Source organism: Paramormyrops kingsleyae, chromosome 1 (assembly GCF_048594095.1).
Source record: "Paramormyrops kingsleyae isolate MSU_618 chromosome 1, PKINGS_0.4, whole genome shotgun sequence".
Lineage (NCBI taxonomy): Eukaryota > Metazoa > Chordata > Actinopteri > Osteoglossiformes > Mormyridae > Paramormyrops > Paramormyrops kingsleyae.
This window is the reverse complement of record NC_132797.1, coordinates 6,266,520-6,290,110: the sequence shown is the minus strand read 5'-3', so window position 1 is coordinate 6,290,110 and position 23,591 is coordinate 6,266,520. Positions and strand designations below refer to the sequence as shown.

Here is a 23,591-nt window from a genome sequence, read left to right as displayed (position 1 = left end):
TCATACATAGTATTAATTGAAATATCAATAATGATCTGTGCCTGATATCTTAAATGTGTAGTTAATTTCTGTTTTATAAGCATTTCAAAGTGTGAGATACCGTAGCCGACCCCGTTTTTTATTTGCGTGTTGGTGTTTGATGTCGCCGTGTGAGGATTCAGCTGAGTATAGTGGATGTCACACTTTCTCATTTTATTGACTCAGCGTAAAAATATTACTCTGCGAGAATGGACCACGGCGTTTTTAGTAATATCCTACTACTGTTATACTAATCGCGAGGACTTCATAATGTTCTCGAGTGAGGCAGCGATGCAAAAAAAGAGCCTGACACCTGTGACTTAAAATTAATTTCATTCAGAGTAACTCACTGCATTCATTATAGTTTGACGACAAATTGTCTCCTCCCACTCACCCTCCCCAGCCCTATAAATATAAAAGCGAAAGCCGCACATCTTACCCTAAATTAGGGGCTTTCTTGCAGCACGTAAATGTCATTTAAAGATTATTCGAACGATGTATTAACGTACAGTGCCCGTCGGAAGGGAAGGAGGAAGGGAGATTTACTTGTTTTTCTCACCTCCAAGTTTGCCGACGTTTTTGTACAGGAGGCTGAGGTGCTGTATCAGATAAGGCGGCGCTCGTACGGACTTGCGGAGCCGCTCTCTCTTCCTTGTATGGAAGGGAGTGCTTGAACATCATCAGCCGAAGGGGGGTGGAGGTACCCATGCAAACTGATCCGCCGCTGTCTCAGATGGGCTTCCCGTTGCAGAGGTTGGAGAGATAAGGAGATCAGCCGCCAAATCTTGACGCCGGGTCCCTCGCATGGAAATCGGAAAGGCGGCGGTGAAGACGAAAAGCAAACGATAAAAAGCCAGCTGACATTTGATTCAAAGTAGCCTCGATGGCGGCGGATCAGACGAGCTAGCGGGGGCAGCGAAGTGTGGTTACGGGAGGTGGACGCGTTTTTCCTGCCGGGATCGGGGCGTACTGCGCTCTGCGTGGGATCCCACCGACAGCCATGGATACTTGTAGGATTTCTGTGGCCGCGCTGCTGCTCCTTGTGGCTCTCAGTCGCCTTTCCTCAGCACAGTTTCCTACACCAGCTATGTAAGTAAGGAGCATCCCGGGTGGGGTGGGTTGGTGTTGGAGAGACCCCAGTCTGTGTATCCCAGATGTTTGTTAAAGGCTTTGCCACAGGTCCGTGCGGCTGGGGATGAACTGGGAACGCGTTGGTCTCCGTCAGGGCGTATTAACGCAGCCTGGGATGATGGGGATGCGGAACTCGATCGGGATAAAATATCTTTTTAATGACGGCCCCATTGTTTCGCTTATTGTGAACACGGCGTGTGTAAACACCGGTTTAACTGACAGAACGCCATATGAGCGCATTAGTTAACTACTTTAATCAGAAGCGCCTTCGTTTGCAGGTAACTTTCGCTTGTAACGCTTTGTTCATATAGCAGATACCAGACTTGAGGCTTTTTTCAGTAACATCCAGCGTAATGTGTCTAACGTCTCTGGTAGCCTATTTTACTTCCGTTATGTGATTGTTGGGTAGCTATAGCGAATGAAATAACACTCAGTGCTTATGAAATCACAGCGTTAGAATAAAGTGACCTTACATCATCAGACATAAACTTGGGTGTCTTTACGGTCACAGTGTCTTCAACTTGTTGCAAGCGTGTATCGCCCTTTTTAAATAAGCCGTGTGATTCGGTATCTGACAGTGCAATTCCAGATATGTCGCATAGCAATGAAAATAGGACAAAAGTGAAAATTAATAAGATGAATGGTACTGAAACTGCAATGGAATAGTAACAAAATGTCATCAGTGTTGTTACAGCTTTTCATATTTTTTTATTGTAAAATTGTCTGCTTAAGTGAGCTGATAATCACAGTACATGTCATCGATTGAAACAGATAATCACCTTTAATTGCGTCAGCAGATAAATAATTGTCTGCACTGACACCATACCTATAGGAAAATACATTTTTGTGAATTTTGCCTTTTTGGATGAAAGTACATCGTACTTTCCCTAATCCACCCATTATTGAAATAAGGAAACATTGGTGCTGTAATGTATCTGTAATCAGCTGTTTTGTCACAAATTCATTCGGATTCAGTTTGGATTTTGATTTTGGGCAGGTTTGAGTGTCTAGATTGTTCTCTGTTATCCATGCCTGTCTGAGGGTTATGATCACTGTGCTTCTCCCATCAGTGAGTAATTTGTATGTCTGTGGCGATTGGGCATGGGGGGGAGTTGGCGACTAATTAATTCTGCTGGACCAAACCAGGCGTCTTTTTGTTTGTGAAATCTGATGTATGACCAATCAGTGCATTGGTGAGAGCCCCCTCTGGGAGAGCAGGTGTTTACTATGCGGGGGAGGGGAACAAAGTTTCGGACGCATTTTACGGCTCTTAGATATTGTGTTTCTTAAAACGGTGATTCTGAGATAAAAAGTCAAAGGGTCCTGATTGGTGATCTGCCTCAGAAATCAGCAGTCAGAAGATGACTGTCCAGCGTGCCGGAAAGATCTGGAATCTTCATGGTATCTGCACACTGATTGGACTGCTTGTTCCCTGCGCTTGGCGTCATTAGCGCCCCAGCCATAACGTTGTTCGTGACACGGATACGGTGCTGTAATCTCCTCGGTGATGCCAAGAAGGGTGACAACAGGAGGGGTCCACCTGGGCACAGCATCTTGCTTTGCACACGGCGCCCCCTTCTTTCATCTTGCTGCAGTGCAGCCTTTGTAATCCACCTCTCCATTACAGTTTATCATTTCGGGGATCTGACACAAGCCATGCCCTTTGCGGTGTGACTCCTGCCCTCTTGCTGAGGTCCAGCCTCATGAGGCCGGTCACCTGTGTGGCCACTGCTGCCCCCCCATCTTCATTGGGTCAAAGGCTCAGCCTCACGCTGGCTGTCCCGCCTCCTGCAATTCTGGTCAGCGTCCCAGTCACCACGGACACCGCTCAGCGGTCCTCAGGCGTCGTTCATCGCAGGCTGGCTCAGGGTCTTGGATCTGTGGGTGCCGGTGGAAGGAAGCCAGCTATGATGGGCTCGGGCCAGCTGGCTTGGAAGGGACCTCCAGTGTAGAGCAGAGTAGGAGCTCATCCTGGGGTCAAGAAGCCTGCATATTTACATTTTATGTCGGGTGCTGGTGTTAGGTCTCAGAAAAATCACCTCTGGCTTCTGTTTCAGCATATTTCTGTGGGTGTTTCAGCAGGTTTCCATCCGTCCATCCATCTACTAAACGCTTATCCAGGTCAGGTTGGGGGGGGGGGGCACTCACAGCCTGGGGCAACAACCTTGACAGGATGCCAGTCAGCAGATATCTGCCTAGTTAACTGTGAAAGGAGTAAGCAAGAAAGGAATGGTGTACTTGTCTCTGGAAAAAAAACATATGTACATAAACAACATGATATGGGGTGATGGGGTGGCAGCCTCCTGTGTAGGTGTACTGTATATGAATGAGTGATCTCAAGTGATGGAGACATGAGCTGGCACTTGCATGTGCATCCAACAATCTACAGTATTAGTCCATTTCCTTTAACTGCCAAAAAAGTACCTCTATACAAATAGACTCAGATTGGACAGGAACAGTAAGGCATCCTGAATGGGTGCCAGTCCATCACAGCACACAGTCACACGCCATGAGCACAGAACCAGCTAACCACATGTTCCTGGGCCGAGGGAGGACTCCCACACAAACATGTGGAGGTCATGCCCACTCCTCACCTCGAGGCAGCGATGGGAATCAAACCCACAGCCCTGGACTTCTGAGGATGTTCTACCGTGTGTTTTTTGATGAATGAGAACAGTCCGATGTCGGGTCGTTGTTGTGACCCCCGGATCAGTCGCATTTATCCAGGCTGATGGCCGCCTTTACTGGTCGCATTTCTCTCTTGCGACGCAGGAACGATAGCGCCTGAAGAGGGAAAGGTAAACCTGGCAGCTCCCTGGTAGGCGTTAAAAAAAAATGCTCCTACCCATTTATAAAACTGTCAAAACTTGGTGTGTATTTTAGGACTCTCTGTACTAAGAATGTCTCTGCTGGGTGAGTCACTAAGGAAGGCTGAGATGCGTCTCTGAAGATAGGTTTACTACAGACGACCAGAGAGGAACACACCTTGAACACGGCAGGAAACGGGATGAGGGTCAGGCCGTCGCTTTGTATGTCTCAGTTATGCAGCATACGACCAGATTTGCGTCATGTAATCTCTTTATATATTTTGTCACGTTTCAGAAGGCAGCGTGACCCTTATGATCGATGGTTTCCATGAAGAGGACAGTGAGGAAAGTTGTTAATGCATGTCATTAATGCGTTTAATCTGTATTAATAGCAATAACTGATGTATGTCTTGAGGAGAGGCAGATTTTCACAGAATCGGTAAACAGGCCTTCCAACAGAAGTCGGGGTAGTCTTCATTATTAATATACCCCCCAGCTCTTTAGAAAAAAAAAAGCCACTTGGTTTTGCTGACAGATGCTGAAATGCAAGGTGTACCAGGTGCACCTAGTGCTGGCTGTATTTTCTTTCCCAGCATATCAACCCCACCCTCAAAAAGGCATATCTGGGTTGGGGCCAAACTGGTGCAAGTCGTATGTGTGATACCTGTCCAGTTTGGAGCAACTGTTCATCCTGACTCTGGGTAGCGTTAGGTCCAATTTTTTGCGATCGAGAGAAGGGCGAAGGAGCAGGGCACAGTGAAGCAGAGTCTGGGAGCCGTAAATCCAAGGCGAAGGGGGTTGCCACCTCAGTCCTGTAAAATCCTGGACACCCAGTCATTGACGAAAAATATTGCACGTAGCAACACCTTTTCAAAGGTTTAAGTCTGTTTGATTGGGACATTGATAGGAACATTCTGTGTACCAGAATGAAATTTTTCTTTCCCACTCCTGGGAAGTCCCAGAAAAATCTGGATGAGTGGTAGTCCAAGCTACTGGCCATCTTTGATTTGCTGCAGTTATTCCTAGGGTGTGGTCTGAGCAAGGAGGTTTACAAAATGTGTACCTCGTGTTTTGGTATGCTTTAGCGTCTGCGAAGTAATGTGCAGAACTTTTGCTCTTTTGTCAATGGTTTGCCTTTTTTTTTAATACGAATCTTGGGATAAGACAACCTGGGATCTGCCGTTACCTGGCTCTCCGGTTGGTCCCTGGCCTCCCTGCAGACGCTCCAGTTTCAGTGAATGAAATATAGATCCCATCGATCCGTCTGTGGGGCTTGGCCTCACTTCGCCTTGCTGTCCTGCCTGCAAATGTCGGAATTTTGAAAAAGCGTGATCGACCGCAGCTGCATGGAATAATGATGCAGACGCTCAGCGGTTTTAACGGTGATCAATGAAGCCTCGGCGCTGATTGGTCGATAATGCTGTCAATCTAAGCAGCGGCTGCATCTTATTCATTTTCCACTTTATATAGCTGTCTGATGTGCTGCTGGAAATTTAAAGGATTGCCCACCCCCCATGTATCCTGTGTCCTGTATCCTCGCCAAATGTACAACGGCGGTTGCAGAAATGTTTCTCTCAGGGCCCCGTCGATCTCGGTACCAACGCAAAGATGAATATCATCTCAAAAGTCGAGCGAGAGGCTGCGGGTTTTGTTGCCACATACGAGCATCGCCACGACTACAATGCATCACGCATTTAACGAGCCGGTGTTTGCCAAACAAACGTTTACGCTGCGCTCCGCCTTCTTCCCTGGCATCCCTGGAGAATCCCCAGCAGCTGGCTGAGTACTCGCTTTGCCGGTACTGGCATAGTACTGCTGTTAGAGGACTTCACAGTGCCTCACGCCTGGAGCACAGGTGAAATCTGTCACCACCAACACCATAAAAAACCCAGGGCGTGGGTTTGACTAGTAAGGTTTATTGTGATGAAGTGCTGAGCTCAGAATCATTTTTGAATTCGCGCATCACATTCAGTCCTGGTGAACCCTAGTTAGGGTTTCGTCGTCTATCTTTTGGGTCTTGGAAGCAGATCCACAGTTATTAAATGTTTGAGGCCTGTCACACAGTAAGAGTGTCTTTGTTTAAAATAGTTCTTTATTTTCCTGTTGGGAAAATACTATTTGAAATACTATTCATGCAGCAAAATGCCAGTTAGTCTCATGGTGATAAGCTCTTGATTTGTTGAGCCTGTCTTGGCTGTCTCACCTGCGGATGATGTCTTTATTATAAAAAATCTTCTCGCAGTCGGGTTACGCTGGGCAACATGGAGAGACTGCGGTCATGAAGGTGTGGTTTTGGGTGGAGGGCAGAGTGGGTGACACTGATTTTTGTCGGGGTGGGGGGGGGGGGTGCTCACCTTGACATCAGATTGAATTAAGCTCACCTTTCATCATGGTCCAGGGAGAAAGATTTGTGGAGACAGCCAGAATCCATGAGGGAGATCCTATGTGTAAATAATGTCCTTTCTTATAAGTCAAGCCAGTATCCTTGAAACAAAACTTTTGCCAAATTATTTACTGTGTTTTGCAGGATTTATGGTAGCGTGACGCTGTTTTTGTTAAAGACGAAGTTAAATCTCCTGGGGCTTTCAGCTACTCCTGACACAAATCAGTTTCTATTAAAAACTTTTGTCTCGTTACCTGAAGTGATTAGTCGCTAATAAGATTTAATCGTCAGGCATCTGACGCCACAGGGGCTGTGAAATTAGGACTCCGTTCTAAATATGACATCTTCCATGTGATATCCGGGTTACGCCGAATGCCTTTCTCCTCGTTTAAGCAGCGAGCAGACGTCGGCGCTACGTTGATCTCACTACCCTGGTAAATGTATCGCTGTGACGTCACGATTTTTCAGAAACGCATGCATACTTCATGCTCTCAGACCTTGGTGTCTTACTAGTGTTTCAGCCAAGGGACGGAGCATTTATGCTTGCCTGTTATACTGACAGTCACTGTGGACCTTAATTCAGATGTCTCGCCTAATAGTTGGTGGAGTTAATTGGACGTGGCACCAAGAGACGTTAATACTGTGGGAGATGTTAGCTTTGTCAGGTCAGATAAATGCCGTTTGAGGAACTGTGTAACCTCAGAAACAGACAGACAAGAGCAGGAGATGTCCATATTGTGTAGCCCAAATTCGGTTTTTATTTACGTAATCTGACTTAGTTCTTGTAGCCTTTATTGTTCCTGATTACTATAAATTTATCTTACCGTGATTTAGCTGACACTTTATTTTCCAAAGCAATGTACCACCGAGGATTAAATAGCAGGGTCAACCAGCATCCTTTGAGCGAATCGGGTTAAGGGCCTTGCTCAAGGACCCAATGGTGAAATCGCTATGCCGGCCACAAGATTTGAACCGGCGATCTTCCACAGGCACAGAGTAGCACTCTAATGGCCGCCACAGTGGGCCTTTGGGTTGAGCCGGTCATGAGTGGATCTTTCCAGAATGGACACAGCTTAAAGAAAGGAATAATGTTTTGAATACTACACCACTGTCCGTAAATAACCCTCTGAGCTCCAGTTTCTTCTCTATAATTAATACAACGTTGCCGCGTGCTGGTTTGGTGCGTACCCGATAATTCTTATGCGTAGTTTATTTTATATAGTTGATTTATGCCCAAATAATCAGCACTAGCCCAAACAGCATACGCTATTGTGAATGTTACGAATGATGGTGTTCATTCCTTCAGCCTAAAAACCGAAGCTTTAATCTCACAAAGGACGTCGTGTCGATCCCTGGTGTGTCCTACCCTGCTTCTTTAAAGCTGTGTGGACGTCACCAGACTGATGGCTATTCAATGAGACGTAAGACCTCCCAGCCTGGCTTGCAGTCGCGTGGATATTTATATCGGCAAAACCTAACTACTCTCACAACCATCCCGTAGGAACCCCGCCTGTGTTTTTTGCGTTAGTGTAACGCTTTCCAGCTGCCCTCAGCTGACCCTTTTGTCGTGCATCGTGACACTCACCTGGTATCCCATGGTAACATAATTAAAATGACTCAATGGTGGCGCCACCCTGAATCCACTTTTGGTCGGGTCGGCTTACAGGGTGCTCAGCGTGTGGCGGTGGCAGAGACGTGATGTTCGGAGACGCAGGCAGTGCAGCGGGAACGGAGCGGCGAGTCACTCTGCACCCGCGGATCCTGGTCCCGGTGTCTGCTGGATGATGCACTCCATCTCCAGTGTGACGTCGTCTCCATTGGTAGAATCGCATCCAAAACAACAAACCACATATACCTCATGGCTGTTTGTTTTGTGAAGAGTTTTACAGTCAGTCCCTTAAGATGGCTGACCACAACATACTGTATGTTTCCCAAGCTGGATTATTCCTAATGTCGGGGCCTCACACCTCTAGGGTTGTAGGTTCGATTCTTTGTGTATGGAGTTCAGAGGTGGAAAGTTCAGATCCAGAAAGTACAAATCCAGACTAAGATTTTATTCCAACCAACCAGCTGAGTATTACGAGTCACAGTCACAGAGGACTCAAGTGGCTGGCTGGAAAAAAATCTTGGTCTGGATTTGTACTTTCTGGACCTGGACTTTCCACCTCTGATAGAGCTGGCACGTTTGCACAATTCCTCCATGAACTATGGTATCAGAGAGCATCCGGCTTGTCGAGTTAATGTCTCTAAGTCATCTAGAGTTTGTGTGCGTGTGAGTGAGTGCCCAGCCATGATCTGGCATCCCGTCAATGATGTCCCCTACTTTTTTGTCCTGTCTTAGACAGAATCCGACTCTTGAAGCGATTCAGCTACCTGCACATCGACATTATCACTTTAGTGCTTTAGTTGAGGCACTTGGCGGTAATTAATCGGGCCAGGATGAAAACGAAATCTGCAGCTTAATGGAACTATTTGTATTTTCTTGATGCCGCTCGGAATAACGATGTTCCGGAGCCAATGCACCTGGTGTTCGGAAATGCTATGTGCCCTTCGCCGCTAATGAGCGATTAAGCACAGTCGTCGCCTCTCTATTAATGTCTTATCGATTTCTCCATCCACACCGGTGCCTCTTCTTGGGCCGTGGGCCCGGCCGGGTGAAGTAATTATTGGAGTATCTTGCTTCTGGACACGGATGCACTGGGGGAGGGGCTGACCTCAAAGCTGGAACACATCGGCTTTATTTCCCCAAGGCTTTTTTGTCCCTATAGTGAGCATCGATTCAGACTCAGTAACGTTCTGCTCACTAACGTTAATATCTGTGTTTGGACAGACATGAGATTGTTGCAAGCCTCTGCAATTTAGGGCCCTCCCATTGAAGACTCACTCTCTCGCTCTTGGATGTGACCTTTCACCTCACACACCCAGGTGTCACGCTACAGTCTGCCTCAGTATGTCCATCCAAATCCCCCACCCAGCACTCAAAGCTGTTTGTCCATAAGCAATATAGATTCCTCTATACTGGTACATCATGACAGAATAAGGGTTCTTGTTTCTTAAAAATCTCTTAAACCTCTGACACAGCACCATTTTAGTCGTGTTTCTTGATAGTTATGGAAATATTGATCAATTTAGTCTAACCGGTAACAAGTATTAACCACCGATCATGAGTCTCCCCCAGACTAGAAACACAACACATCAGGAGACATAGGCGGCTGCCTAGGTGCCATCTTCTTAGGGGGGCGCCGACTTAATCAGTCAATTTCAGTTTGTGTAGGGGGGTGCGGGTGGTGAAGCTTGCTGCGTGTCCTCAGCTTCAGCTCGGCTTCAGGCCCCCCTCTGCCCTGACCAGGATGGCCAGACAGAAGATGGATGGATGTATGTTTCAGTTTCTCTGTCCCTGTGTGAGAGTTGAGCCCTAAGGAGCATTTTACACCATTGTGAAGGTTCTGCCAAACTTGTAGTCTTGTGTTGTTCTTTAAGGGATTATAGTTATTTAAGGCTGTAGCTCGAGGGCGGTATGTTGCACTTACTGGAACGACGGGGCCGTTAACGAGATTAAGCCATTAAGCGACGTAGAGACTCCACGGTCATGCATCTCGCTAAGTCATCGTCCAGCTACTGAGCTTCAGTGTGAATCAGTCTAACCTGCTTCCGTCTCATATGTTGTTGTGGGGACGGTGTGTGATCAGAAGGTTGTGGGTTTGAATCCTTTGGCTGGCAGACTGATACCGTTTGAGCCCTTGAGCAAGGCCCAATACCGCAGTGCTGCATGCCCAAACAGTCTGTGTGTCTCACAGAGAGCAAGATGGGATGGAGCTGGTGCCACTGACTTCCAGTGAATAATTTTGGTCCATATGACTTTTTCCTGTGTGTTTCTCTTTAATTTCCATTGGAGGAGGGGTGCTGGAAATGACCCAAGGGGGCAGAATGGTCCGGAAATGAGATGTTATCTGCTTTTCCGTTCCACATTCCCACTAGCTTTTTATTTGTTTGTTTGTGTTGCTTTTAAAAATCGTAAATGTGCTCCGGCAGCCCAGCGCTCCGGAACATTAGCGTTGCTGCTTTTGGGTCACACCACAGCCGATGACACTTGGGTTCGAGTGGGAACGTGGCACCCTGAATCGCGGGTGGATACAGTATCGGAACGTTCAACACGCTCCTCACCGGTCCTGATATACCCAGAAAGGCCGACTACACGCCACGTGACCGTCTCATATGGAAAAGCTGGTTTGTCGTCAGGAGGCTGTGAAGGTTTAATTAGGAGGAGCGCAAGGGGGGAAAGCACCCCCCCCCCTACCCCCCACCCCTTTTTCCCCTGCAGACCTAATTATTCTGTCTTGCAGAGTCTGGGTACTATATGCCCTCGTGGCCGGGGATCTGCGCGTCGGACCAGCAGACTGCAGGCTCAGATCAGATGAGAGTCCCAGCACTCTGCTGGGTGTGTAATCAGGAGGCCAGACTGCTGCAGAAACTATCTGTACTCACAAGAAACGGCTAAAAAAAATGGGTGCAATGTGACTGTAATGTAAAATCCTGTGTTTATATGCAGGTGTTTATATGCAGGTGTTTATATGCATCGTACACGTAGAGAGCTGCTGGGATGTTGCACACATGTTCAGTGGGGCTCTGTCACGCATGCACCACCGCGGGGGGGGCGGGGGAGCGAGTGAGCGTATGCTGCACAAAGCCCCCCCTCCCCCCCAGCACTACCTACTCCCCGGCCATGCAATATTAATACAGGCGCTTTTATACAAAGGCACTTCCCAGCTGTGGTTGGGGTGGGGCAGTGATGTTGTTTTCGTTTACCCTCCCGCAGTCAGTACGGGGGGGGTGGGGAGCAAAGCGTTAACACATGCCTGAGTGATGAGAGCTTCACAGTGGCCCCCCAAGCCGCTGCTACCATCCGTCTTGTCCCCAAATCCAGGTCGGCCGAAATTAGAATGTAATTGAGTGAGATTGAATTATTTTTTGCAATTATGATTTAAACGAGGCGCGTCACGTTTCAGCGGTAACTGCGACGCCTCTGGTTAAAGCCTTTCACCTTTCATCTTTTGTTGCTCCGAATCCCCTTTTTCACCTTGTCCCCCCCCCCCCCCACCATGCCCCTGGTTGCTGACTTTAGAGGGGAGAGGGCTGTGTTTATTACGCATCCTGTAACATTTTGAGGAGACTTTAGTCTTAGGGATTGGGGCTGTATTTCCTTGTGGCTGTGTGCCTGGTAATGAAGTGCAGAGCTCCTGTCTGTGGGGGGGCGGGGGGGGGGGGGGGGCGGCTGGCACATCCTAAGGGCCACTTTGGACGGCGGCCCCCCGGGTAGTCAGGGATTTGTGCTGCAGCTCAGGAACCCCTTTCAGTCAGGTGACTCTCGAAAGCACTTTCCAGCTGTCATGCGTATGAAGACCTTTAACAAGCGCTGGCTAGGGGGGTCCTTCCCACCCCGTCAAGATTCGAGACTCAAGACTTTTTATTGGAATTCGTACTTCCACCACACAGTCACTAACATGCAACATATAGCAGAATTAGACAGCAAAAAGAACACAAAGGAACTGCATTGGTACATATTTATTGAATAAATATGAATCAATCAGTCAATCAGTCTTTATTTATATAGCACTGTTCTAACCAAATGGTTTACAAAGTGCTTCACAGACAGTTAAAAGAAAGGAATTAATATAAGCATTTACAGAAAAAAATAAAAATAGTTTTGAATAATAATAATAATGATGATAATGATAATGCACCCACATTCTTGGTAGGGGATGTTAGACCACCCTCTCTGGTCTGAAATAACCCTGACAGAACAGACACCATCTCCGCTCCATCCGCCCTGACAGGCCGGGTTTATATCTGTGGCATTAGCATGTTAGCATGCTAAAAACATCCTAGGATTTGTCACTTTCAGTGCCGGTGTGGTGTGGATAAAGCTTCATAACTGACATATTTTCATATTTTTTGCTCATCATCATCTCACAGACTTTGCATCAAAACAGCATACCACATATTTCTCATGGCTGCCTGTTTTGTGAAGAATTTTACAGTAAGTTCCCAACACACTGTATGTTTCCCAGGCTATATAATCGTCGTGGCCTCATGTTGATACATTTGCACAGTTCCTCCATGAACTATGTGGTTTTCCTAACTGACGTGGCTAAATCATCCATAGTTTGTGTGCGTGAGGCTGAGTGCTCAGCCCTGGTCTGGCATCCCGTCAGAGGTGGATAAGAGGTTATAGAAAATGTATGGATTATGTTTCCTTCAGACTGTGGGAAAACCTGTACCTGTGATAGCTGTCAACTATTATTATTAATTGGTTTAATTATTTGGCAGTGCATCTACAGTATATTGAGATGTCTATGTTAAACAAGGGTTCCCCCCTACATAATCTTCAGTTTCCCATGAATCCTTGGGGCACTTTAATTGTTAGGAGTCACCCTATCGTGGAATTAGGGTAAAGTTCCCTTTAAGGAACAGCAAAGCCGACATCAGCTCCCACTCGTCGCACGCCCTTGGGATGATGGTACGTTTCATTTTTTAAGATCTGAGGAATCGTGGCACGTGTAGCTGATGGGAATCTGTACGAAGTTTTCCGAAGAGGGTGGGGTGAAGTAGCACAGCCCGATTGATGAGATACCCCCAACTATGAGTAGCAATGCCCCCGGGAAGGTGGGGGAGGCACATGTGTGGCACGGGGGTGGGGAGGCCTGGACATCAGTCCTACAGGGACGTGTTCATGTCCTCAGACTTAAGGTCAGTAGTGATTTTGTTCACACTGCCCTGGCTGTCCATAGCGGAGCTGCCTTTTCTACCCACCGGCAGATAATGGTCACGATGGCAGAACATTCAGTTCGATTTATTTTTATATAGCGCCTTTCACAGTCACCACAATTTCTGCATTGTTTATATAAAATTGTGCATGAAATAGTGGAAAAGGGAAAGAAGGAATGCGAGAAGACAGAAGAGGAGAGGAACCAAAATATAGCACGAGTGGTTTTGCTTTGAACCTTCCTTATTTGGTAACTTCGTATATGATGCGATAGACATTTTTTGGCACCACCGAATATGACTTTCGTTTCGCTAGTTAACTTATTAACAGGCTAGCTTTTCTCTCTGATGGTCGACATATGAAGTAAGGAATCATGGGAAATTTATGAGGAGCTATTTTTGTATTCTCTCTGATTGTTAATGCAGAAACAGCCCGGGGGTTTCTCCTTTGAAGCCACACATGTCCAAGTGATTGTCTGACGTCTGTCACTTAATGCTATACGGTTAACGCCGATGCTTAACTTACAAAAACGACACAAAGTCATGCTGATGCTACTCTGATACATATCTAAGAATTACTGTGTTTCTTCACTTAAGGGATTTTCATACATAACCTGTAAGAGCTTGTGTATAACATGCTATGTAGCCTATTTCCAGATATAATGAGAAATATATTTATATAGACCTTATTCCATTTGTACTTATTTAAAATTCATAGCTAAGATGGAATTATAGCTTTATTAATTACAGCTATAATAGGAAACTAATAACTCAGTAGAGATAGGATGTTACGGTTTCATGAAATTTTGTGAAGCTAAGTGATTAGGTGTGAAAGTGCTTTTTGGTTACTTTTCTGCACTGCTATCCAAAAACTCCGCAGTGGGTGTTCACAGCTCTCCCAGAAATGAAGCTGTCTGGAGGAACAGGACTGTCATTTAATGTCTAATGCTGGCTGAGTACAGGATTCCCTGGAGAACGACGGGAGTTTAAGGAGAATGATGCAGATGTCTGTCTCCTTCTCCTGCCCCATGTCCACCTAATGCTGCAGCACCAATTACCTCTGTGCTGATCATCAAGAGCAAATGGACAGAGCATCAGGGGCCAGTTTTTCGTATCTGGGGCCCCACTCAAAAAGTCATTCCTTATAATTCCCACTTAAATGCCCCCCGCCCCCCAAATGTTTCAGAAACTAAATAAATAGCTACCAAGTAGAGTCAGAAGACCATAGCTAGACGCCTGATTTGGGGAATTGTGGAATATGCTTTTAGTGTAGTAACTGCTTGTGGCCAACAGGGGCCCCTAAAGCTCAGGGGCCCCAAGCAAATGCATTTTGGTAAACATCGTCGCTGCTCAGATTGCCTGAGTAAAGGGGTATAAATGCCATCCATGTTAGGCTTTGGTGGATACCAAGTCACCAGGTGACTAGCATCACGATTGTGTCTGTGATCTAGTGCCTTTGTGCATCAGCAGGCTCTGGGTCTTCTGGACACTCATGTTTCTAAATCTCTAAAAACGCTGACCGAAACGAGGACAGACGCTTAAAATAGGGAGGAGTTTATTCTCGCTGTCATCCTGCATTCCCATTATATCGTTTTCCGCTCCGTTACGTCCGCGTAATGGAAAGAAGGCTGTGACTTTTGCCCGGGACGGGAGTGTGAGGCGTCACTTGTTAACATGGCAGGTGTTACGTCAGGAAGTGGGCGGGGCTTCATCACGGTTTGTGCTGTGTGTGGTTTTCAGAGGCATGACCCCTCGGCACGATTTGTGCTGATTCAAGGCTGGTTTAACTTCAAAGGCGCTAACATAAACGCCACAAAAGCCCCCCTTGTCTGACATACTGACACACATACTGTACGTTTGTCTCCAATGAAATGTGCATTTACAGGAGTCCTGCTCATTAATATCATATCGCTCTTGTTTTTGAGTCACCGTTGCTTTGGATGCAGTGTGAGTCTGTATATAAATTAATTAGTGACTGAGTGAGTCATATGGTTGCGAGGATCATGGATTCCCCAAAAAGGAGTGGATGTCCGGAATGACTTTCATCAATTTCTGACTGCATTGCTTGGTCATGGTAACAGGATATTCTATGTATTATGCGGTAATAATTCTGTGAGAGACGTTGTTCTTTTTCTTGTTTGTATTATTCCTCATAGAACTGCCGCTGGAGAAGAAGTAGCATTTAAAAATAGTAAATAAGTGGGGAATATATGATTTTGGAGGGAGATGGATGATCGGTTGCTGTCTGGACATGAGTCTGTCGACGTCCCATGGTAATCTCCTCTCAGAATACCCGAAGACAGAGATGAAATGAGACAGAAATGAGTCGAAGTGAGTTAAAGACCCAGCAGTGAGATTTCTTTGGGTCCGCTTGAGCTTTCGGTACGAATTTCAGAAGTGATTTCTCAGGGGAGAGATCTGGGAATTGTGAACAAAAGCGGCCGGTCCCATCGCTGTGCTGCACTGATCTCGCTTTTTTCGAAGGGAGATGGAGCGGAAAGACACTGGGATCTCTCTAGCTGTTCCTACACTTCTGAGCTGTTTTAATATATGCCATGCAGAAGAGTAAATATTACAAAAGAATGAAATCACCCTCTTCATTGGCAAAATGCCAGACCAACAAAGTAAACTTAGCAGAACCTTAAAATAAGATGCCTGGTTATCCTCCGTCTCTTTGTAGTCACAGATCTGCAGCAGGAAATCTGTCTGCTTTGCACCTTGGGAATTGCATCTACCAGTGAGGTGCTTGCTAATTTGCCATATGTTCTTACCCGTCCCCTTGATGTGGCACTTTTATTAGTGGAGAAAATAAGCAGATAATTGGCACCAAAAGGAAACAAGCCAACTCAGGCTGATGAATGTGGATGACGAGCCAGTGGCTGAGAGGGTCCCCGTGATTGGTTGGTCAGGGCTGAGGCCTACTGACTTTAGGACCCCAGCGGTTGGCCAGCAAGGTGCCGGGGTCATCTGTTTGCACTCTTTCTGACTTGACTCTCCCTTGATTCTTCCCCTCTCAGAATTAAAGAATGGGTGGAACAGATGCAGAAGGAACTGTTCAACCTAGTAGATACGGCAAGTGGAGTCAAGGATTATATCCAGGTGGGTCTCAATGTGGAAAAGGCTACTGTAGTGCACAGCAATGGAAAGAAGCATCATGACTATACACAAAAAACCCCAAGCCATCCATATTTAGTTCCAGGTTTTCATTTTATTAATCTGTGTGCCCCATTTTGACATCTTTGAAAAGTAAGAGTGTCTCGTTGAGTTACTGCCTGAGGTTCGCAATTGATTTGGAAGCGAGTCGAGGTCCTCAACAGGGAGGGTGATGTTAGCTGAAAAACTGTCGTCCACCACAGATGGCCTTTAGTCAGGCGGAGGGAGACGGCTGCAAAATGGAGATGGACAGGCTCAGAGTCCCCTATATGAATTTCTGAATATGTTATGTATATTGTATTGTATTGAATTATTTTTCTTTATGAGGTTTTTGGGTGAGGACTAAAGGATGGTCCCAGTCTGTGTACCAGGATTATATTACGTGGAATATGGCTGCATTGCATTGTCTTCTGCTTGAATCATTGAAGCTCACAGGCTTCTCTAGCTTTTCCCAGGATTAATGACCAGGTCTCTTCTACCCCTCCAGATATACAAAAATAACAGGAAGCTGTACACTGTGGAATCAAACTCCGCAAGCCAGCTAGTAGCCGACGCAGCCCGGGATATTGAGAAACTGCTGCTTAAGAGAGCCAAGACCCTGGAGGTAGGAATCACTTGTACTTATGTCTGTTCACAGTCTGGGCGTCCGAATGCAAGGAGTGAACCTTGGAAGCCAACAGGTGCAGGGTTGGTCACATGCGACCAGTAATTTCAACTTCTTCCCAGTTATTCTATTGGTTCCCTTTGGGGATGTCGCTTGATTGGCTGTGAGGCAGTGATTGACATCACTGTGGGCCTACTATAGGCTTCAACACACCAGGTTGTCCTTCTTTTGAAAAGTTTGGCTATGCTTCTTGCCACAATTTTACTGTACATTATATATGAATGTGCACTACAATAACATATGTATGTTTTATGACACTATATTATATGTTCTTCATGGGAGTTGTTTACCTGCCGTTTCAGTGAATCAGATGCCTAAATCACAGTTAGAAACATAAACCTGCTTTTATGCTTTATTTGACATTATTTCCCAGTCCCTGAGTCATTGTCTCTGTAAGGAAACCACATATTTGTCTGCCGACCCACACAACAGGAGTCACCGCGCTGCGTCTGTGTAACTGACAATTTCACGCCTGATGGCTTGTCAGCTTGTATAAGTATTGAAGGGTTTAATTATAAGATTTGTTTACAGCTCGTTCACATGAGAATCGGAATTTCCGTTTTTATACCCTTTTAACGGCTGCCACTGGATTCACTGGTGTTCTTTGATACGTGTAGTTACCTGTTCAGGTGGGTGTCCCTATACCGCATGGGACCTCAGTGGTAGAGTAAGAGATTGTGTAAGAGTATAGTCATATAGTAATATACTGAGTGACTGAGGAAGAGTATAGTCATATAGTAATATAGTGAGTCTGAGTCAGAGTATAGTCATATAGCAATATAATGAGAGATTATGTTAGAGTATAGTCATATAGTAATATAGTAAGAGTTTGTGTAAGAGTATTGTCCTACAGCAATACAGTGAGAGATTGAGTAAGAGCATTGTCATATAGCAACACAGTGTGAGATTGAGTAAGAGTATAGTCATATAGTAATAGAGTAAGAGATATAGTAAGAATTCCCCAGTGGGTATATAGGGATCATTTCTCCTCTTCTCCAGGGCCACGACTCTGCTCTCTGCAGCTGATGTAACACACAGTTGGCTCCCTTCCCCTGAGGCCGCATCACCTTTTTGCAAAGCTTGCCGGCTGCTCTATGATCATGTAAACTGTGCTTGTCGGTGGTTTTAATGAGGAATCCGACAATTTAGCGTCTCGATTGGAACAGGGGTGAGAAGCCAAGACCCGCATGTGAATCAGGATGGCAAATCCTTCCTGGGGAAGGTGTGTCATTGTAAATAACGCAGCAGGACTTTGTTATTTAATAGGTGCTGGTGAATATGGATGATGCTATGACTCTTATGGACAGAGTTGTTGTGATAGTCTTGTGGGTTTGAATCTGGCCCAGCTTCCTCTCTGGGGAATCTGCATGTTAGTGAATCATTCAGAAGATGTGATCTTCAGAAGATGGTGGTAGTGTGTGTGTGTGAGAGAGAGAGAGAGAGAGAGAGAGAGTTATCCAGGTATACATTACATTGTAAGGTTCAGATTTCCCCACAATGTGATAAAAATCATTTTTACATTGTGGGAACTGTTTTTTCAGTCCCAACAAGGAAAAATTCAATTTTATAAAAATCAGTGATTGCATTCAAAAACCGAAAAATACCAAAAGTATTGTATTTTGTTTGGTTACTTATGGTTAAGGTTAGGGCTGGGTAGGGGGTTAAGGTTGTGATTTTTGGGATTAGGGTTTTGGCCATAGAAATGAATGGACGGTCCCCAGTTATGAGTTATGAGTACAGGTCTGTGTATGTGTGTGTGTGTGTGTGTGCGCGCCTGTGTGAGTGTGTGTGTGTGTGTGGCTAGCTGCGGGGTTCCGTATGGACGTTTGTATCTTAGTAACTGAGTGACATCCCCCTGCAGAGAGAACCTCAGGGTCATCGTGGATCCATAAGGCCAAGCGAGGGTCACTATAAATAGGGCGTATGGATGTATAGGACCCAGGTTACCACAGGACTGAAAAAACATGTCCAGATTCTAACATGTCGCATAGAATGATGGACTGCTGGCATTAATTAACGTGTCAAAGCTTGGTCACCTAATTCTCCTACACCCCCTCCTGACCATACATTGGGGGGGATTGTTCTTGTGATGTGCACTTTCTCACTGGTGCTTATATTAGAGTGCTATATCATACTGGATAAGATTAAATTATTTGCATTATTGCATATATTTCTGGCATGGAAATCTAACGTTTTGTTATGTTACGCTGTGTTCTGCGGCTTTGGAAAGCTAACTTCCCAATCTGAGTCAACATAAAAATTGTGATACCCCTCATCCTGCTTTCTCTCCTCCGCTCTCTTTCTCCCCCCTTTCTGTACATTCAGTGTGTTTCTGCCTTTGGTTATTACTGCAGAGTGTGCTGAGAGTAGCTACATTGATACCTTGCCACAGCCTTATTAGCTATGCCTAGCTAGTACTGGGTAGGACTAGCATTGTTAGGTACACGTAGCTAGTGCCAGGTAAGACCCACTTTATTAGGTACAGGTAGCTAGTACTGGGTATAATCCACTTTATTAGGTACATGTAGCTAGTACTGACTTGGATTCACTTCTCCCTCTAAATCCGCTTCAAGGGTGCATGAAATGTTCAAGGAAGCCATTCTGCACTCCACAGTTGTAGTTTTGCCCAAGAAAGTGTGGATGTTTCTTGTTTGCCCCCTATTCTGTTTTCTCAGTGCACTTCTACGCACACTGGTCCTTAATTAAGGAATCCATGCTCACTGAAACCAGAGAAACATCGACACGTTACGTCGGGCTGTCGCCGTTGGGCAGGAAACGACACGGGGAAGCAGGGTGCGAATCGGCGTGCCTCACGGCGCGGCAGATGCCAGACGACACACCACGGAGAGCGCCCGCAGACAGCTTGGGGGTGGGGCGCCCGCTGCAGATGTGTGGGGGCTGTGTACCATGTGACGCACTGCATTCCGTTCAGTTCTTCTGTCCCCAGTGGTGCCACTCCCCCCCTTCAAGCGGCTTTGAGTGGCCAGTGGATCCTCCCCTATAGTCTCCCTCCCCTTTGCCTGGAACTCCTACTGATCAACACAGAAATGATGCCGCATGACACTCTGACATCTCCGAAATTTTATATGAAAACATGTAATAAAGGCTAATATATATACAATGTTACCAGAGCAATGTATAGAAAATAGAACAACCTTTCTATTTTCTCTGGTAGTAAACATGCCAAAATGCATCCGTCGGCGTCAGCGTACATTGCAGACACAGCCCTGCTCTGAATACTTTGAGGAAGGAAAAGGGGAACCTTGCTTTTCAAACACCTTTGGCTTTGTTTCCCCCCATTTTCATGATCCGTATCATTTTGATTTTTATAGATAACACAGCAGATCCCTCGTTGGATCCTTGTTTTGTCCTTGACAGGTAAATTTCTTTGTGTTCTTCAAACCGGTGATGTGTCTGATCTGCTATATATATGAGGACGGGAAAGCAGACAGGAGGCAGACCCCGTATTGCAGGAGACTTGGATCTTTATTAATTTGCCGGGTGCAGACAAAGCCAAATCAGAAATCCAAAATCTGTCTGGATGGGTGCAGGAGGTTGAAAGCCAGGGAAGTCAGTCCTACGGGCAGGCAAGGGACGAGACGAAGGGGAAGGAGGATCGACGGAGATGGGTCAGGAGACAGGGCAGGCACGGGACGAGACGAAGTAGGCAGGGCAAGCGGGAAAGACAAAAGACAAATGAACACTCAGTAAGGCTCCAGAACATGGCAAGCACAACGTGTGCTGTGTGTCATCGGAGCTAATCAATGGAGATCACCTGCTGCGGCTACCTCCCGCCTGTGTGGGCGTGACTCTCTCTCTCTCTCTCTCTCTATATATATATATATATATATATAGACACATAAATATATATTAAATTGTTATTAATAGAAGTAACCCACGTTTAAGGGATCAAGATTGTGGTAGGAGAGAGTTTGATACTGGGGAGCACATAACTTCATAGTTTAAATACAAAGGTTCACGTCCCCCATGGGTTCTACGCCCCAGCTGCTTAAACCTTCTTCAAGGTGGGAATTCCATAATTCTCAGCTTTGGCTGTCAGTCTGTATCCAGACTGTCAGATGCTTTGGTTCTGGGGTGGTAATTAAATCCTGCCATTTTTAGCACGTAATAACATTATCTTATCTGGACGGTGGCCGAGCTGTAAGACTGTAGATGATGGTAACGTATGTTCTGTCCCTATAGAGTGTGCCATACGTGGAGAGCCTGCCCTTGCGCTCCTGAATCTTCAATAACTGTCATGGGGTGCTTCTGCTTAATGGTTATGAAATCACTGGACTGAAAAGCTCAGGGAGGAAGAAGGTTGGTTTTTGATTTTTGGTGTTGGGGGGCGGGGGGAACTTTATTTGGCAGGCGGTTTTGTCCAAAGCTACGTACAAGGAAAATAGCACATTGCAGAGATTTGGCTGTCAAGGGGTCGACTAGGCATAAGTGCAGCTAAGGCTGAGCATCCAAGGAATGACCAGCCTCCACTGAATGATACAAGTGTAAGCAGTATCGGCGCAAGAGCTAAGCAACATCTACCAAACAAAGCAAGAACCTAACAAGATAACTATTCAAATCAGCAGAAGTGCAAGCATAAGAGCATTGTGGTAACATGGAGAGTTGGAGGCTGATAGAGATGTTCCTGGAGCAGATGCTTTGAAGCAACACGATAGCCTTCGATAAGCCTTGTGTGCGTTGTCGTTGGCTCGCTTGTTGTGGGTGGGGGGGGGGGCAATATGGCAGCCTTTGATTAACCTTGCGTTCATGGTCGTGCTTGGTTGTTGTGGGGGTGCCATGATGGCATTGAGTTGGCCTTGTGTGTGTGGGTGTTTGTTTGTTTGTCAGGTTTTTGGATAGTACAGCTGGCGTCCTCGTCATGAAGGCCGTAGCAAGTGGGTCAGCAGCAGCTTTTATGAGGATAAATCACAGCCTTTGTGTGGATCATTCCTGCTCCGCCCCGCCGGGATCCTGGGAGCAAGTGCTGTAGCCAACGCGGGATCTGGGTTCGCCCTCGGTGTTCGGCATTAATTATTCAGCCCTGTTTTCTTCCGCGTGGTGGGGGTCCCTGTATTTACGGCCCCTGCAGGTGTAATATCTCCCTCACTCCCCCACTCACGCGTCCTCCTCTCCTGAAGAGCAAGGCCTCACTGGGGGGGGGGGGGGGGGTATGGAGCCGCAGTAGTATGGAAGCCTGGGGGGACACCAGGCCCCCAGACACTGTGCTTCGGAATATTGAGATATATTTGGAGTATTTGGGAGTTAGAAGAGAAGATTACCTGTCTATTTACAGTTAATAAATTAGCCTTATTGTGCTTCAGTGGTTAGGTTAGCGCTGTAGAAATGCCTCATTAATACCCGTGACACCAGGGGCGACCCGCGTTCCCTCTCAGCCGGTGCTTCTGCACTGAAACGTGCGACATCCAGCGGGAAGGTAAAAAAAAGCATGATGTTTAGAGGAGAAGCGTCACGGCCGTGGCGATTCCAGGTTCACATCAGACAGTGCTCATTGAAATGACTCCATCCTCTGAAAGCACAGAGATGTTTCAGTGTCCATCCTCACCCCGAATCAGGCTTTAATCAGAAAGTAGATTTCATTAATCTTTCAAGAGGCTTTCAAACCATTTGCAGTCTGAAGCTGGCGTCTCCGCTTTCGGCTTGTCAGAGCTGGCTTTACATGTTAATCAGACCTACCTGTACCTTTCATGAGGTGATTGAGACTTAAGCTTCCATTGCATTGTTTTACTCTGGTGGGCAGGGTATTATCTAGAGGTAAAATGGATGCAAATACATTGCTTGAAGTATTTGGAATGAACAGGGGTAATTCGAGGATGTTTTTAAGGTGAGGGGCATAAGAGTGGGGCCAACCTTTTGATTAGCCAATAATGTGTTTTGAATTGGTGAGTGACAGAAGATGGGGCTGACCAGGGGCCAATCAGCTTTCAGCTCTGGCCAGTGCCCCAGTGGCCCCGCCCCTGCATACACCCCCCCAGTAATGGAGGCCCACTGTCTCTTGATGGATTTGTCTTTGTAGATAGATATGTGACCCCAACGCTGTAACTGTGAAACGTAAATGAACAGTGTACCCATTATATTAATTGATTATCCTTGATGGAGATGAACAGGGCCTCACCATAAGGCAGCACAAATCAGCTCTATGACGATTTTAATAAGGGCTGCGCCAGTACATGGAGGGTTCGGAGCCTGAGGCTACGCTGCCTCTGTGTCCTGAGGTTCCCTGTCCGACCGTGACCTGCTCTCATTAGCCTGCGAGTGTTATGCCCGGCGACAGACCCAGACTTTGCCACCAATTACACGCCGAATCACTCGCGGTCATTTCCAGCAGCTGGTCACTTGTCCAACCCAGACAGCTGAATCAGCTGCAACCATCTTAAAGGGGATGTCTTTTTTGTTGCCGGTCGCGTAGGCGGACATATTTCTGAGAAAAATATGAAATGCCTCTTTTAGCGTTGCAAATTATTTAAGGATTCAGTCGTCCTACAAGCGATACAGTTGTATGTGATTAATTACTAGATGTTAATCACGCTAAAGCGTGCCTGGTTCCACGTTCCTGTTAACTTCCATCTTATGATTTGACTAGGAGACAAACTGCTTGTTTGATAGAAGCCGCATTTTGGGAACCCTATTTCATTACGGGTGTTTTTGTTGCCGG

General features: G+C 46.3%; 1 protein-coding gene across 1 annotated transcript in view; it reads left to right on the top strand.

Annotated features, from left to right (window-relative positions):
• The first annotated feature begins 435 nt into the window (after window positions 1-435).
• The window catches only part of LOC111833289 (voltage-dependent calcium channel subunit alpha-2/delta-1), a 107,555-nt gene continuing 84,399 nt past the window's right edge, over window positions 436-23,591 (top strand). The window contains exons 1-3 of the mRNA XM_023791427.2: window positions 436-1,107; window positions 16,119-16,200; window positions 16,742-16,858. Of these exons, the coding sequence (XP_023647195.1) occupies window positions 1,019-1,107; window positions 16,119-16,200; window positions 16,742-16,858 (288 nt within the window). The 5' untranslated portion in view covers window positions 436-1,018. The remainder of the gene's footprint in view (window positions 1,108-16,118; window positions 16,201-16,741; window positions 16,859-23,591) is intronic.